Source organism: Cygnus atratus, chromosome 3, assembly GCF_013377495.2.
Source record: "Cygnus atratus isolate AKBS03 ecotype Queensland, Australia chromosome 3, CAtr_DNAZoo_HiC_assembly, whole genome shotgun sequence".
Taxonomy (NCBI): domain Eukaryota; kingdom Metazoa; phylum Chordata; class Aves; order Anseriformes; family Anatidae; genus Cygnus; species Cygnus atratus.
Genome location: NC_066364.1, coordinates 97,978,227 through 97,995,312, shown reverse-complemented (window position 1 = coordinate 97,995,312; position 17,086 = coordinate 97,978,227). Strand labels below are relative to the sequence as shown.

Below are 17,086 nucleotides of genomic sequence, written 5' to 3'. Positions count from 1 at the left end.
GATGGCAATTTTCCTTTTTGTGGTAGTATCCTTAATAAATAAAGACTCACCTATATAAGCCACAAGTTTTATTCCTCCTCTTAAAGCAGTCATGTAAACCTTCTTTAATATTAAAACTGCTCCTGTGACCACGTGTACACAATTGTAAAAGATTTGCAGACAGAATTAATGATTTTGAAGTTCCAATTCGAGAAATTCTAAAGCAATGTCACTTACTGTGAGCAGCCACATGATAAACAAAGGGCGATTCACATAATTTGTGTCTGAGGGGGGAACAAAAATCAGTCTGAGAACCTCTTGTAAGATGCTAACACTACCATGGATGCACAGCTAGTATCTACAAAGAAAAAGTCTCTGCAGCACTTTAAGTGGTTATTTCCTTGCAATGGTCAATTGAAGTAGAGGGTCAAGAGCGAAAGCAAGCAGAAAAAGCTTGAAAGCTTTTTCCAGTACACTGTACTATCAGAGCAATGTTTCTGGCAACTTTTTTACTAGTTTACTCCCTGCTCAAATAAAACTTTGGGCATTCTGTCTGCTGGTTACTGCTTGTACCCCTGATTACGTATGCCCCACACGTAACATGCCAATTCCTGCAAACCAAGCAGCCCTCTGAGCAGGACGATATAAGCAGCCTACAATGGGACAGATGGAAGGAATGCTGACTGCCCAAGCAAAACCAAGCTTGCTGTCCTCTGAACTGTATCAAGGAAGGTTTTGCCCTGTTGGCTCAAAATTTTAATGCTTATTGGGGTCTCTGCTGTGCAGGACCAAGATTTACTGGAATTTTTAAGAGATCTAAGAGTTTGTGAAAATCCCTAGGTCTCCAAACATCTCCAGCTGCTGCAAACTTCATTTTGACAATTTTTGCTAAGAAATTCACATCATTCCAGATCAGTAATTATCATGACTCTCTCCTGCCAAAAATAGTTTGAGGCTTGATTCCTATATGCTCTACAATCCTTTCCCACTGCTCAACCAGAAAAAAAAAAAAAGTCTTAGTGTCATAAAACTCCTGCCTGTTGTAATCAAATGGCCATGTAAAGGCAATTAACAGCCTACTTAGTGCAAGTATACGAGTGACTTTTATAGTATTAGTGCTTAACATGGCCAAAAGAAAATTCTGGAAATAATTCTGGAACAGGATTATAGAATTTGGCAAAATGTGACAGATATTGGAATCTAAATCTTCTATTCTGTACCTATGTAGTAGCTAAAGCACTTTGTTCTTGTGCAATTATTTTGTAACTTTTATTAGTGCTGCCTTTATTTTTAAAAGCAATTAACATTGAATATTGAGTAGCAGCAATTGATTGCGTTTCATAGTATAAATACAGTGACAGAAGAAAGTAACAAGTCAGGGGGTACTTTTGTTATCCCAGTTAATACTGGTTACCATGAAATTTCCACCTGAACCTTTAGCAAATACAGTACTTACAAATCCATCTTATGAGTGTTCACCTCACCTAACTGGAGGAGTCTTAACCTACTCTAATTATCTAAAGTCTTATTTTTCAGTGTCTGTCTTAGGGAATAGTGAACTGGCCTGTGAAGATGCTGCAACCCCTAAGATAAGGTAAGGTGAACCTACTCTTAAAAATGGCTTGCATTCTTTCTATTACCACACGCTATGTCATTGCTAGTAAGATACCCCAAAACTGATGTGCCTAAATTTCTCCATGCACATACCACAGTCTAAAACAAGACCATGGGACACAGGTGGATGTGTCCCAAACTGACCGTCCTAACTGTGGACACACATAAAAGTAACCTCCTGTAACTTCTGGGTCGCACCCATGAGTCTCATCACCTTTCAGCTGACACACCAAACTGTGTCTCACCCTGCCACCGTCACTTCTGAGAAGTGTTTCAGCTTCCCTGCTGCAGGTGACAGTATTGTCCTTAGTGCCTATTGGGAACTGTCACATAGAAATGAAAGTTCATGTTAACCCAGTCTTCTCCTTTGTACAGACAGTTAAAATCTTTGGATGCTGTTCAGCCGGCCAAACTTGAATTGGTTAAAGTACTTAGACAGGCATGTCAGAAATGTGAAATAATAGCAGACTGGGGTTATTTAGCTCTCATTCACTAAAGTTGGCTTACCCCAGCACTTCTCACAGTCTAAGCAAAGCTGGATTCTCAAACTGTTAATACTACAAGTTCAACTACGAATGGATTTTCTGGCCAAAACCATTCCTGTTCAAACCCTGTGTATTCAGTCAATACCTATCAGTTTAATGGACTGTGAACCTGACTAACAATTCTGCTGAAAACTCAGAGAGATGAAAAGGTTCCAGCATCTTCTCTCCTCTACTTGTTCCCACTGCACGAGGCAAACAAAGGTAAATTGCAGTTAGAAACTTGAACGTTTCCATAAATTAATTTCTACAAACATGTCAGCTGCTCATCAGATCTTTTGCTGATATTCTGATTTAAACTTGATTCATTTTTAAAATGCAATGTATCTGTGTAAGACTTTAAACTATCAAATTAAAAACAATATCTGAAGTAATACTTTAAGTATGGTTGTGTTCACAAAGTGTCATCTTCTTTCCTGCCATGAGCAGTGGGGAGGAGAAATCAAAAAATCTTAAAAGCAGCGCTATTCAAATTCTGTACAGTGGGATTTATAAGACCACTGACATCCTTACAACTGTAGGAAAAAATATTGGCAAGCTATCACAAGGTGCATGAGCTATAAAACAGGATGTTCTGGTGTACTAAACCTTGGCAAATGGGCAGATTATCCCAAGTTCCATCATCTTGACAAACTGAAACCATGTTGTCTAAGTCAGGGTAACGGATCTGGAATCCTTCATGACAGCTGATTATTAACTTATCTCCAGTCCTGTAAGTCTTGTTATGAATCTCTGCATCTTCAACATGTGGAACAAGGCAATCTGTGACTTCATAAAGAAAGAAATTAACTTAATTAAAAATAACGTCGAGCTATTCAATAATCAAAATCTTAAGCAAAAGTTATCAGTTAATGTAAGTGCTCTGCTTAAACCATTTGGACAAAATGCATTTCAGTAAATATATACTTTCCTTAGTTAACCATCAGTTACAAAGTCTATACCAGGATGCTAGAGTCTGCTGTGTTAAAATAATGGATCATTCCCCCAGATGTTTTCAAACAAACACAATCAAGAGAGTTTAGGAAGACTGTTTTTAATTTTCTCTTTCCATTCATCATGTTTGTAAATTACACTGCACAGTCTGACTACACGACAGTCCATATGAAGTCAAACTCTTCGACAGCACCAAGGACGGGATGAAAGAAGAGATAAAATACAGATATGGCATGAGGAACAAAGGAAAAATGGTTGTTAGCGGAGAGACAGAATGAAAATCAGGTACAGCCATAAGGGATTACCCAGCTCCATTCCACAGAGTTCATTATGAGAATGTTTTCATGTTAATCTCATTGACTCTGTTTTAAATCAGGTAATTTTATGTGCTTGAATTCATATGCTTTTAGAGGGTGTGATTTTTAAGGCACTCAACACCATCTCAAGTGCTTGTGCTTTTAAAATACTCTCAAAAAGGGAAATAAGTACAAATCTCTGGTGATATACAGGCATGGGCTCTCTTACCTGTCTGTGCTACATGAATCTATTACATTACGCTATTACAACTCAACATATGTGCCAGTGCCAAAGACACCAAAGTATAAAATAAAATCCAGATGACTTAAAAATGGAAGATGTTGTGGGAAGTGGAAGAAAAGGGTGAGGCACAGTTAAAAATATTCTGCTAATACTGAACAACTAAGAGATATGCCAAGAAGATATGAAGAAATAGTCCAGGTTACTGTAGATTCATCTTCCTCATAAATGCAAAGTGAGATTAAACAGAAGAGAGGAAAAGATTAAATATTGGGAAAATACAATCAGAATTATCTGTTTGTCTGCTGGCAGCCAATCCATGACACAGACGATGATAAAAATTTCCAGGCATCAAAACCTGCAGTGGTTCAAATAATAGCAAGGAAAAAAAAAATATTATAAGCCTGTTTTATGATTTTTTTTCTGAATGCTTCTACCACAAGAGGCAATTATCTTAATTTAGGAATGTGATATTTATTAAAAAGTTTCAGAAGTCCTCTGAGACTTGCATAAAAGAGAAAGTTTCTGCCATTTTCTTTGGTAATTCTTGCTAAAGAAGTAGAGGTAACTTAAATTTGTTTTTAGCAGTTAATTGTGAGCATGCACAAAGTAAAGCAATAGCAACAACTTGTTTGTTTGATTAGAAGCACAACTTGAAGCAAGATAAACTGTGATTTAGCATAGCACATGCAAACTAACAAGAGCAAATATGTTTCATAATGTCTTCATTTATTTAGGCAAAAAGTAGGTTGTTGTTATGAGGCTCAATCAAAAATTTTACTAATATGAAGTGGAGGAGTGTTGCTTCCCCAATTAAAATATATTTTCCATTGTACCTTTACTTAGGGATGGTTTCTAAAATACACTGTACCTACTAAATTTTAGTTTAGGGCCTGGACATATTAGTCAAAAATGTCCCCATTTCTCTTGTTGTATAGTGTATTCATTTATAAATGCCTAAATCTAGGAGGATGTGTACCTTACCAGAAAGTTACAAAATGCACTAGGCTGAGGATGCAGGCATCGCCTTCAAAGACTGGACATTTTTTTCTCTCTCTGGCAAGTTAGTCAGCAGAGGAGACAGCAAAGGATGCCCATAAGAAATGCCTGATGTTAAGCCTTGGATGCTGTCCCTCAGAGCCTAGGTTCCTCCAAGGCTGGGATAAGATGGATGGAGATCCTGCTGTGTAACCCCTCTGGAGGAGGTCTGAGATGGATAACAGAAGATAATGTCGATGGACAGCTCACTCTCTTGGCACAGCAGCTTTCTGTTGCTACACAAATAAAAAAAGACGTATATATACACTGCAGTAACACCCGAGATTTCACTTTCAAAGTGGGGGAAATTGATTCTGTAACAAAGATCTATTACAGTGACTTTGTTCTCATTATTCCAAATAACAGCTATAGATAGAACTATTTTAATCAGATAGATGTTGGTGGAGAACAGGATGTGTCCTGGATGGTTTTGATAACAGGTCTATTACAAGCCCCAGATAAGCACAGGACTAACACAGGACAATATTGCAGCTCTTTTTCCTGATGCCTTGTGAGCAAATGGTTTCCTGCTGGCTGAAGCTGTATTGTTTAGCACTTATCCAGGAATAAATTGCAGTTGCCCTCTCTCTGCAAGCAACTGGATTAGCTGGCACAAATTCTGTTTGGAAAAGCTGAGAATAAGTGACTGAAATTTAAAATGTCCTGTCCTAGAAAATAAACTGCTTTATTCTAAATACTGTTCAGCAAATCCATGAAAGCTGCTAAACAATTTAATGGAGTACACAGTCTTTAACCAGCATCAAACAGCAATGGCTATGACTTACATTATTTTCTGGGAGTTTTACATGATCTGCTTATATCTACTGTGGGAATATTAAAATGTCTCAGCCAAATGCACACCCTAGTTAAGAACACATTTCTTCTCTTCCAGAGGCACAAAGGCAGCAGTCCTTGGGTAAGGGTAGCTGTCAGGCCCTGTATCTTGCCAGCTGCAATGATCATCTTGGCCTAACTTTCAAGAATCATAGAATCACAGAATTATTAAGGTTGGAAAAGACCTCCAAGATCATCTGGTCCAACCATCCCCCTACCACCAATGTCACCCACTAAACCATGTCCCTAAGCACCACGTCCAACCTCTCCTTAAACACCCCCAGGGATGGTGACTCCACCACCTCCCTGGGCAACCAGTTCCAGTGCCTGACTGCTCTTTCTGAGAAGAAATGTCTCCTCACTTCCAACCTGAACCTCCCCTGGTGCAACTTGAGGCCATTCCCGCTAGTCCTATCACTGGTTATCTGTGAGAAGAGGCCGACCCCCAGCTCCCCACAGCTTCCTTTCAGGCAGTTGCAGAGAGCAATGAGGTCTCCCCTGAGCCTCCTCTTCTCCAGACCAAACAACCCCAGTTCCCTCAGCCACTCCTCATAAGACTTGTAAAGATGAAGATGCAGCTTTGTACATTAGGACTTCTTGACTTCAGTGACCCACGTTCCCACCTGTCACAGGAGGATATTTTTTGGTGTAAAGTGTAAAATTTGTTAAATGTTACAGTCATAATGCTTCAGTTTATGTGCATCATCTCAGAGCTGTTTTGTCCAGCCCATAGGGAAGGAGGATCACCTTCCATCCTCAAAAGAGCACCTAGAGCATAAAGGCAATCCAGAAGAAAGGCATGACATGGATGCAATGGAGACAACCAAACCATCCATGGGTACCAGCTGGCTCGGCATGGCTTGAATCTATGCAGGTGGATCCTTACCCTCCCAGAATTGCCCCTGGTCCAGGCTAAACCAGGAGGTGCTCATAGGAATCGCTTGGGGAGTACTACTTGGCTTTGGCCAAAACCTTATCAGGACATTTCTAACACTGTAACAGTATGTGCAATTGCAGAACAGTGCCCCTGCCTGTGCTTTAGCACCATTTAGCTTACTCATCCATATGTGAACTCAAATCCAAAGAGATCCAGTGCTTGTATGTGTTTGTGGAGTGGCCTCTGAATTGGCCTTGACCACATCCAGCATCAATACTAACAGGCTGGAATGGAGAGGAATGGGGAGAAAGGATGAAAGGAATGTCATGAAGAATGCATTGAATGCAGAGACAGCTTGTCTGGACCCTGCCCTCTTGAAAACAAACATTTACAATTCAAATTGTCTCTTTCCTTTCAGTAGTATGAAATGCACAGTACTGTGTTAGTATGATCATTCTGCAGATGGTAAATAAAGTATTTCAGTGCATATTAAATAATGCCTCCCCCTTATTGTCTTTGTTTGTATCCCAACAGTGCACAGCAGCTTTGCCTAAGAGCGGTGGCCCTTGCACTAAGCACAGGTTACATGAATCATGGGATGTTTGTAACCAGGATTAGGAATTGACAGAAAACACTGAGCAAGAAAGTTAAGAGATGGAGATATATAAATAAATTAATAAACAATCTCACAGATCCAGGGACAAAGGCAAAGAGAAATGAGTGCTAAATATCCTACAGAAAAATTGTAGCTAAAATGTGATCTAGTCCTCTACTTTTACTGCCGGTTAATCATCCCTGTCAACGGGAGAATGAGGCACTGAGGACATCTCGAAGGCGTCTGCCTGTGGAAGCATGGAGGGGAGCAGGGTACAGCTCTTAGTTTAGTTGCTATCCCCACACAGACGGCAAATTTAGATTCAATCTCATAGGAAAGAGGAAGCATTTGTTCCAAGTAGGGCAACAGTCTCAGCAGCCACATTATCACAGTGGGAGAAGATTAGATTAAAGTATGAACAACATGATATATTCCTTTTAAACAGTAAATACAGAATTCCTACCTTAGAGCTTTGGCATTTATGTGCATAGCCACATTAGAATTGATAGAAGTTACATTCACAACAGGCTGTAGATCAACATGAGAACATAACTCTAAGCACACAGATTTCTGACAGTGCATTTATTGGGTACCTAGTCATGCAACTTTACTCTTGTACTGACACTTATAATCTCTTGCCACTTAACAAAAAAATGACAGACCTATAAAATCAAGTTAATTCAATGAAGAGCACTTTCAAGATAAATTGCATTCTGAAATGGGTTGCTTTTCTTCCTCTTGTAAATAGCATTATTTTGTGATACTGTTCTACTCAGCAGATAAAGACAATTATATGCACATAACATAAAACTATAAAATTACATGTAACTACCCTTAGCAAACTCCTGAGATTAACTTAAAGTGAACTGCAAAGTATTGAGTGTTTTTGCTGTTCAAGATCAGATGGCAGTATCTGACATTTACATGTACTGTAATAGCTTAAGAGGCATGTAGAGTGTATCACAGCAAACATGGCAATCAATCTCTGCCTTAACTGGGAAAATATAATATAAAGTTTATTTCACCCTGTGATAGCTAAAAAAAAATGTTAAAATGTTAACTTCCTACTGCACCAGTAGTTGCTACAAATTTCAAATTTCTTTTCTTATATCGTTACAGAATTTCTGCAATGAGGACTTCTACACATGTCATTAGATAGCTGAGAATTAAACACTGTTGTAACTCCTCCTTGACTGCTCTGCAGATGTACCACACTCCTGTGCTGACCACTTCCACATCAGGCTCCTTCCTCATGATTCTGGTCCCAATACACAAAAAAGTCACTCTAAAAAGCACTTCAGTAAATGCTTAGGTCTCATTGAACCTTTGCTTAGTATTTCTGCTGAATCCGTGGTCATATTGTGCATTGGAAATAAGAATTCATTCTGTCATATTTTTATCTTTTTTTTTTTTCCAGTGTTAAACCCTAGGATTGTTTTAATAATACCTGAGAGAAGCACTGTTAATCAGGAACGTACTTATGCACTTGCTTCACTAACTCCTAAATCAGGGGCTCCTCTTCAGTCTAAATCATAAGTATTTTTGTGTATGCCTAATTTTGAGCACAGAACTTTAACATAACTAATCACATAATTAGAGTTATGCTCTAGCTAAAGTGCTTTGCTTGATCAGAGCATTGGCTTGCAATTGTTTTTAAGTGTTCTGTGCTATAAATTAATGATTAGCTCTTAAGCAACTGTTGCCACATCATCCATCACATTCTCATCTTCCAGTTTCTTTCTTTTTAAAAAACACCTGAATCAAATTTTGATCACACTGATATTAGTGGCAGTTTTGCTGTTGATGGCATTGTGATCCAAATCTTCTTCCACAGATTTCCACTGATCTGAGGGGGACAAGGGAAGTGGTTGTACTCAATGAATATTCAATAAAGTGTGTTAATGCTTACTGTAACAACTGCAGTGGCTGATACAGATTCTATTTCAAAACTACTATTTTAGTAACTCCATCACTATATTTTGTGGTTTGTTAATGGATTGTACCATGGTATGGCACAGTGTTCAAGCTCATATGTACTAGTGCCTTGATAACATTTTCCTCCTTTCATCAGCCTGATAATATTTGTGGCTACATGGATTGAGGACACAGTTTTCAATGGGCATGCATTCTATTAGTAAGGCTGGCAATTCATGCCCACGTTTTGGTAGGGTGTTGCACTAGTTTTGACATAGGATATAGCACATCTTCAAATAATTTTGTGAATTGTGCTCAATTGCCACGATTTCATCCTATCTATGTATGTGCCCAAAGTCTAAGTATCAGTTTCTCAGCCAGCACCACCTGACAAAATGACTACTACTCCCTTATTTCCTATCAAGGTAATTTCTCTCAGCTATGATCTATGAATTTCCTTAAAATCACATGTAATTTCATCTTTGAAAATGAAGTGAAACTCACTCAGTCCTGGAAGTAGGACAATAAATCACAGGATGTGCTTGCACTGCACAGCTGGCTCCCTCTTGAGAGCAGCAGTCACAATTGTCATTTGGACTTCCTCCTACAACTTTCCCCTAAACTCTAGTTTTTCCCTCCAAGCATTTTCTCCAACCTGTTTGTCTATGTTTCTGATGTTAAATCTCATTTTAAAGTAGATCCAACTCTTTAACTGGTGTCATGATCTCCATGTCAATGATCTCTCCTAGCAAAGTTTGGATGGGTCATGCTTCTGTTATACTTTCCAAAAGTTCCCAGGAACATTCCTGATAAGACGACTGCATTGTAGCTCCCCAAAGGCACATTGAAGAGGTGTCCTGCCTGAATGATGCACTGACATATGTATCCCATATCTGGTTCTACCCTAGATGGCTACTCCATCAGTTAGGAACTGTACTGTTCAATCTCCCTTAGGCTTGTTTTTTTATAATCACCCTCAAAGCTGACAGCACATTCCCGTACAATTTATGAGCAGGTGTTATTAGCCCTGCTTGCCTTTACATTCTACAAATTACCTGTAATCTCAGTGCACACTACAAGACAGCTCAAGACTGTGTCTCTTATGACTCTGTTGCCTGTGGCCGCAAACACATTCACGAATCTGTATTTTACCAAGACCTCTGTTTGTCCAACAGAGCAGCTACCTGAAAGACCATGGACCACTTACCAGCTATTTCTGGCTACTCTCTCAAATATTTCACGTATCACTTTCATGCAGACCACTGTTCAGGGCTGACCCTTTCCCTTGTATCCCCTTGGCCTCATCTCCCCAGGCCTTGCTTGCTCCTGTTGTAGAACGTACCTTCATGTGCCCCTGTCCTGTCATGGGGTTCTCATACTTACCCACCCATCACCATAAACAAGTATTTGCAGTTTTTGTACACATTGAGTGATGCATAATCCAGTATAGTAAGTGTGTTTATGAGCCACATAAGTGACTAGTTTTGGATGAAGTGTGAGCATTTATCTTATTTTAAATGATGGAAGGCCTCCTGAAATAGAGTTTATCTTGCTCCACCTTGAAATCAGTGAGGCATTGCTAATGATTTCACATCTTCGTTCATGTTGCTTGGGGGTGTTTTTGGCCAAAATGTGTATTTATGATATTCAGATTAATCTTGCTTCTATCAAATTCCTCAAAGAAGAAAGTAATTTAATGCCCTAAATATTTAAAATCAAATACAATTTCAAAAAAAAACAAAAAGCTATAATAAAAATAAGTTCTTTTATGACATAGCAGTCTGATTTATCTCAAAGTAAACTTCCCCAATGACTTTAAACTTCTGCATTTCATGCATATCTGATGTTCTTACTTGAATCATGCACATGCCATAAAATACAATTGTTTAAAACTCCTCATTAAAAGGAGCAGTAGCATTGGAAATTAATTATATTTTCCTAGTAAAATATTACAGAAAGCAGTATTATGTGGACAGCTTTAACACGTAGTTATAAACAGTTTACTGATAATGGAAGCTATATTTTTTTTGTCCGCATCAATTTGTAACTAGGTAAAAGTAGAACTTTATTTATTTATTTATTTATTTAAGATTCTTTTAAGTCCCTTTCGACACACGGACACACACACAGAAAAAAACCTCTCACAGTACAAACTCAATGGACAGACAGGATGTATGGGAAACTAAAGTGTGTATCAAATAAGATCCAATAAAATAGATTCCAGTCTTTTATGTCTTGTGCAAAGACACATGGACACGGTACATGTACAAGTGAGAAGCACTGACACTGGTGAACTGTTTTAAGAAAGCTGACTTACCTTCTTGTAGGCACACAGGTTTATCACTTGGTTTCCAGCTCAGTGAGCCATTAAAGTGTCTCACACAAAGTTTTTTTGAAGTACCATTAAGCCTGTATCCTTCTTGGCAATGAAACCGGACTACCACACTTTCAAAGAAGACACCTCCACTAGGTGTCTTGTATCCATGTTCAGGAGCTCCAGGATCAGCACAAGCATGTAGGTCATCAAACCCTATATCAGACAAAGATACAAACTATGTTCATTTGACTCCTCATGCAGCCATAGTCACACTCATTCTAGGCTTTTTCATCTGTTTTTTAATCTTCATGGGGGCCTCACATTTTCCATTAATGACCACTATCAATTCTACTTGGGTACTGGGTGCTCCGGACTCGGGAGAGGACCAGCCTCCAGCTACTGCACAAATACTTGGGTGACAGAAATAATTCCGTCTTGTTAGGCAGCTATGGAGGAAGCAAGGTCAACCACACTCCTCGATAGCTGACCTGTAAAAACATAAAGCACTTGACCCAACCTACCTGAGGGGATTGCTCAGTAATGTATCTGTAATTACTCTTGGGGGTTATGGGATTTTGGAGTTCTGGTACAGTCACTGAAAAAAATAATAATGTATCAGAAGCAGAGAGGAAGAGGAAATAAAGAAAAGGACATGAAGCCTAACTGTCATCCAAAGACACAGTAACTAAAACAGAAGACAAACTGCTAGGTACAGGGAGATTCTGATTTATCTGGGACATTTACCACAGGAAAAAAAGACAGTGTGATGTTGCATATATATGTGTTCCCCCTATGAAGTGGGCTTGGTGACCCTATTAAATTCTTAAAACACTGTTATGGGAGTTCTGTATTGCTACATTAATGCCAGAAAGGAGCTTATAAAGCCATTTATAGCCACAAAACTAACTGTAAAATAACAAACAAAAAGCCAACAGTTGCAATCATAAAATGGGACTATTTGTCACTTAATCAAAACCATTTCAATGTCATTTGTATAAACTGAAGCTTTTTTATACTGCAAAGCAACAAAGGTTTAGTGCAGTACTGAACGAATACTGTGTACTGAAAGAGCAAAATAGCTTTGCAGGAGGAACAGCAGGGGGGCAATTAATGCTGGTAGGAGGGATGCTTGGAAAATTTGTAAATCATCATATTTTGGCATTAATGGTTTGATTTTAAGATAGTGGTATCAGAGAGCCTCACCTACTTCATGGGTGATAAGCATGAAGTGTGGTACAGTCAGGGAGAATATATTACTGTAAACTATTTTCAAAATAAATTTGTTTCCTGAGACTAAATCATGCTGTCCAGAGAACGGCTCAGGAAAGTTGCCAGAGGGGACAGCATTTTCCTGATTCCCTCCATACCACACCTGCTTGTATGTGGGTCAAGGCCACTGTGCTGAACTGCCCCCACCAGGCTGTGATTTCCAGGAGGTGACCTGAGACCTGAGACGGCCAGAGCCCAGTCTGAATGCCTGCATGCCAGAGAGAGCCATCACCTACACTCAGCCTCTGCCCCTCCACAGTGCTTCTATATCAGGGGCACTTCACCTAAAGAGCTGTCACTATCATCCCCTCTTTTAAGAGCATCTGCTTTTATCTGGTTTTACTCTTCCATCCAGTGAAGTTTATCAGAAGGAAAGAAAGGTCAGTGCAATAGCCAAGTGAAACAAATCTCTGAACTTTATGTCTGCTCATCAGCCAATGGACCAAAACCTCCCATGGAAACTGCCCAAGACTATAGTTTGCTAGCATGATGAACAAGGAGAAAAGCAGTCATCATGTTCATGGGATTATACACTGTATACAATACTTAATAGTAGAGAAGTGCTGCCCATTTTTACTGGAGATTAAAAAGAAGCCTCTTATTCTTCAGGCACCAAACTCACATCTTTCAATAAAGTCAGTGATGATCTTAATTAATTTTCCATTAAACCAAGGGATAACATGACATTTAGTTCATTGCCGTTACTTTGGCAACCTCAGAACTTGCAGTCAGGCAAAGACCATTATAACCTGCCTTGATCTTTTCTTACTAACTGCCTCAGGGAAAAGTACACAAACTGCCCACTAAGCCTCTGCAACAACAATAAAAATAAAACCAAAGCAAACCAAACAAAAAGAATGGTACTGAGGTCACATACAATTTACAGAGTAAAAAAAAAAAAAAAAAAAAAAAAGAGAGAGAGAGAGAGAGAGAAAAAGAGCCAAACTTATTCCTCAGTTTTCATTAGTTCAAATTGCAAAGTTAGAGATTTTGGGACTGTCAGCACAAAATCCAACATGGAAGGCTAGAGAGATTTTTCCCCTGGTGCAGCTTAATTCAGTGACCCTATTGCCACTTTTCTGGTGACCTTTCACAAGCAAAGATTTTCATTCCTCCTAAGGATCATTTTGCAGTAAGTTGATCTCTTAGGTTGTTTTTTTCTTGAGCACACTTTGTGAGCAGACAATGCTATACCCTAGGGGAACTCCCAAGAAGGAATTGAAACATGAATGGAAAAATTAAATGATGTACCCCTTAGTTTCTATAAACCCAGCAGTCAGCTGTTATTCAGCTACTGAATAAAATATGACACACGGAGTCAGCATGGGATCACTGTATTTCCATTGCTTGTTCCTGAAGAAAGGAAAAAGGAAAAAGTTTCATGGAATAGCTGGCTAGACTGACTGCACATGCAATAGGGTGTGCTGAGTATTTCAACAGCTTATTTGGCTGAGAGTTAAGTCCATCATTTTTTTTTTCTTTTCATTTTAAGTATGAAGCCTCTGGTACAATATTCAAGAACAACAATGCTAAAAGATTCATGAGAACTGCAGTCCGCTTGTCCTTAATGAGACCAGAGTTGGTCCTTTACATGACAGTAATTTCTATATCATCTCATTTTGTTAAGCTCAACCCTATGTTGTCAAAAAATGAGTGAATGCATGTCTCTGATAAAATACATCTTGGTACATTACATCTTTTTTTCTCATGATCTTTAGTTTCTTTCCTTTTTCAAAGTTATGTTTTTAAAAGCAGCCGCTCAAAACTCTGATATAGGGATATGAGGTTGTTTCTTTGTTGTTTTGTTGTTGTTGTTTGATTTTTTATTTATTTTTTAAATGTCAGGAATGATGTTATGTCATAGACTGGACATCTTTTCTTTGCCACCTTTAGAACTTGAAGAAACCAGCCAAAAATTTTCCAGCCAGATCTATAAGATCTATAAGATAAATCTTTGGGGGAAAATAAATAAATAAATAAATAAATAAATAAATAAAAATCACATAAATGGGAAAGCCAATCTTTTGTTTATAGCAGAAAGGTGTTATAGAAAGAGTATATCAAGTAAGTTAAAAAATAACAGAATTACAATGAATTCTATTTCTTTACAAATCCTTCAATGAGTCATTGGGGTGAATAGAATGAAATTTTACTTTGTCCCCTGGACTATCTTCATGGTTACAAAGAGGCAAAAGGGAATTATCAGCACCTACAAGACAAAAACTACACATCACACTTGTCAAATAAAGCAGTAGATTTTCATGCTATCTACAACAACAAAAATTTAGTAAGATCAGCAGCCATCTTCATAATCAACACTGTATCACTAACAATGATTTTATGGGATGCTATCATATGGTGTTAAATCCCTAAAGACTACACAATTAGTGCTGGAACTGATTACTTCAGTAATCTGAATTGCTTAATATTTAATCTAACTAGCAGACTTTCTGTGTCATGGCATCTTTAAGGGATATTGATTAAAATATAGTGAGCAATAATGCTTTCTGATGAGGCTCAGGAGTACACAAGCTCATTATCGCCAGTAAAACAAATAGTTGATACAGAATGTATTTTGGTTGTGGTATTTACCATATTTCTACTGCTGGACCATCAGGAGGTCATCACAAAACAGCAATGCTCTTTACCTGGATAAAGCACAAGTATTTTATATGGGTTTTTACTTACCTAAATTACTTGCTATAGTCAGTCAGATAAAAATGATGGCAAATGAATGAGAAGAATGAAAAACAAGCAGTGTTTTCCTTGGGGTGTAAAATGGACCATTACTGTCCATTGGAATGGAATGTAGTACTGGAATTCTGCATTGTCTGTTCTCTCACATAAAATGATTCATCTCATCTCTTAATGAAAAAGCCTGAAATGTCAGAAACCAGTTATCTGACAAAATGACATAACTTTCCAAATCCTGTTCACTTCTGAATTAAAATAACAGCTGTTCATACTTCTGTATTTTTTCACTCCTACTGCAAATCCATCCAGCAGACTTATATCAGCTCAGAGTCTTAATAAAATATTCTGATCAGAGGTTCAACATGAGTATCCCTATTAACAGACTATTCCTTTGGAAAACAGAATTTATGAAGTCTGTAAACTGGCAAATTGTTTGTTGATAAATAGAGCTATTCCTATCCTCAGTGCTAGAACCATATAGACACATTTAACCATATTTGTATGTCTGTGAGAAGCTTGTTCTGTCTGAAGTGAGCAGCAAAGATAGTCACTTTCCAACACTAGAAGAGCACTGCCAACAGAAGTCAAGTGGACAGAAAAGCCAGGGGTAAATAACTTATCTGTGATCACATGAAATCATCACAGCCACAGCTGAATTTTAGATGTGCCTGAAGAAAAGCAGAAGGAAGAATCCTTCAGCTCTTCTCATCATTCTGCATTTCTCAGCATCTTTTTCTCAATTGCATCTTTTGTTTTCCTTGTTTCCCTCTTCCCTCCCCTCACCTCCATACCTTACAACGCCTGGTAAATTCATGCTGCTATTGAAGTGATTTCTAATCAAGATTTGATGCAATTCTTTGTCTCTAAAGCTGCTATATAGCAGTTCACTGACAAACTGCTGATGTTTGTTACCTCAGAAATGGCTGCACTCACTCCTGAACAGAGATATCACTTTCATTTCAGTGTGTTACATACACACTGTGAAGGAAAAGTGATATATAATGTGTAATAATATTCAAGATATAGCCTGTTTTCTGTATTTGTCTTGCGCTGTGACATGACAAGGGAGGATAGGATGGGTTCCTCATACACCAACTTATTGGGGCTCCCTAAATCAGCAAAGTCTGTCTATCTCAGGGGTGCTAGAGGGACTCGGAGGCTTTACAGCTTGTGGCAGGACTAGATTGCTTGCATGCACATTTTATAAGGAGTCTGTAGACACTGCAGAAGTGGGTTATCTTAGGCCAGCTCTGAGTAGAAAGCTATATTAGGACTAAAGCAGAAGGGCCACAAGTGCAAACATGCCAAGGGCTTGCTCGTCTCATACAAAGGAAAAATCATTTTCATCCCTTTAAGAGTTTCTGCCCTGTTTATGTGAAAGCCATGCAGGCACAGCATTTTGTGCCTGTGGCAGTTTATGCTTCCTTGCCATCAATGATGTTAATTGAACTATCCACATACTACTGTAACAAGAAAAGGAAGGATGTGCTTAGATTAGCATCTAGCCTTGAAAGCAAAATGAAATTATAAACCTGCAATTTCATTAGTGAAATGCTTGCTAAAATCTAAACTCTGTTTGATTTCTTAAGGGTCACTAATGCTTAAGCTTCCCCGAGGCTTGAGCAGCCTCGTATAACTCTGCCCTGTTTAAGATGTGAATCACAGCCTCCCTGGCTGTCCTTGCAGAACACGCTCGCAACTTCAGTGCAGTTGGATATCCCTTCTCACTCAGCTGAGCCTTATCCAGGGCAGCATAGCAAGCCACCTGAAGATAGGGAGCTGTTCAAATTACCGCAGAGCTCTGGGGGTGGATACTTTGCTTAAGTCACAAGTTAGTCTGTAAAATCAAGAACACCATTAAGCTTCTTTTTTTTTTTTTTTCACATAACCCAGGAGTGTGAGAGCAGAAAAATGGGTAAATCACTGTGTAACGCAGTTCATGG

General features: G+C 38.6%; 1 protein-coding gene across 1 annotated transcript in view; it reads right to left on the bottom strand.

Annotated features, from left to right (window-relative positions):
* The window catches only part of SUSD4 (sushi domain containing 4), a 69,325-nt gene that overhangs the window by 16,762 nt on the left and 35,477 nt on the right, over positions 1–17,086 (bottom strand). Inside the window, exons 2-3 of the mRNA XM_050709828.1 lie at positions 11,181–11,393; positions 2,724–2,903 (exon numbers count right to left, since the gene is read on the bottom strand). Of these exons, the coding sequence (XP_050565785.1) occupies positions 2,724–2,903; positions 11,181–11,393 (393 nt within the window). The remainder of the gene's footprint in view (positions 1–2,723; positions 2,904–11,180; positions 11,394–17,086) is intronic.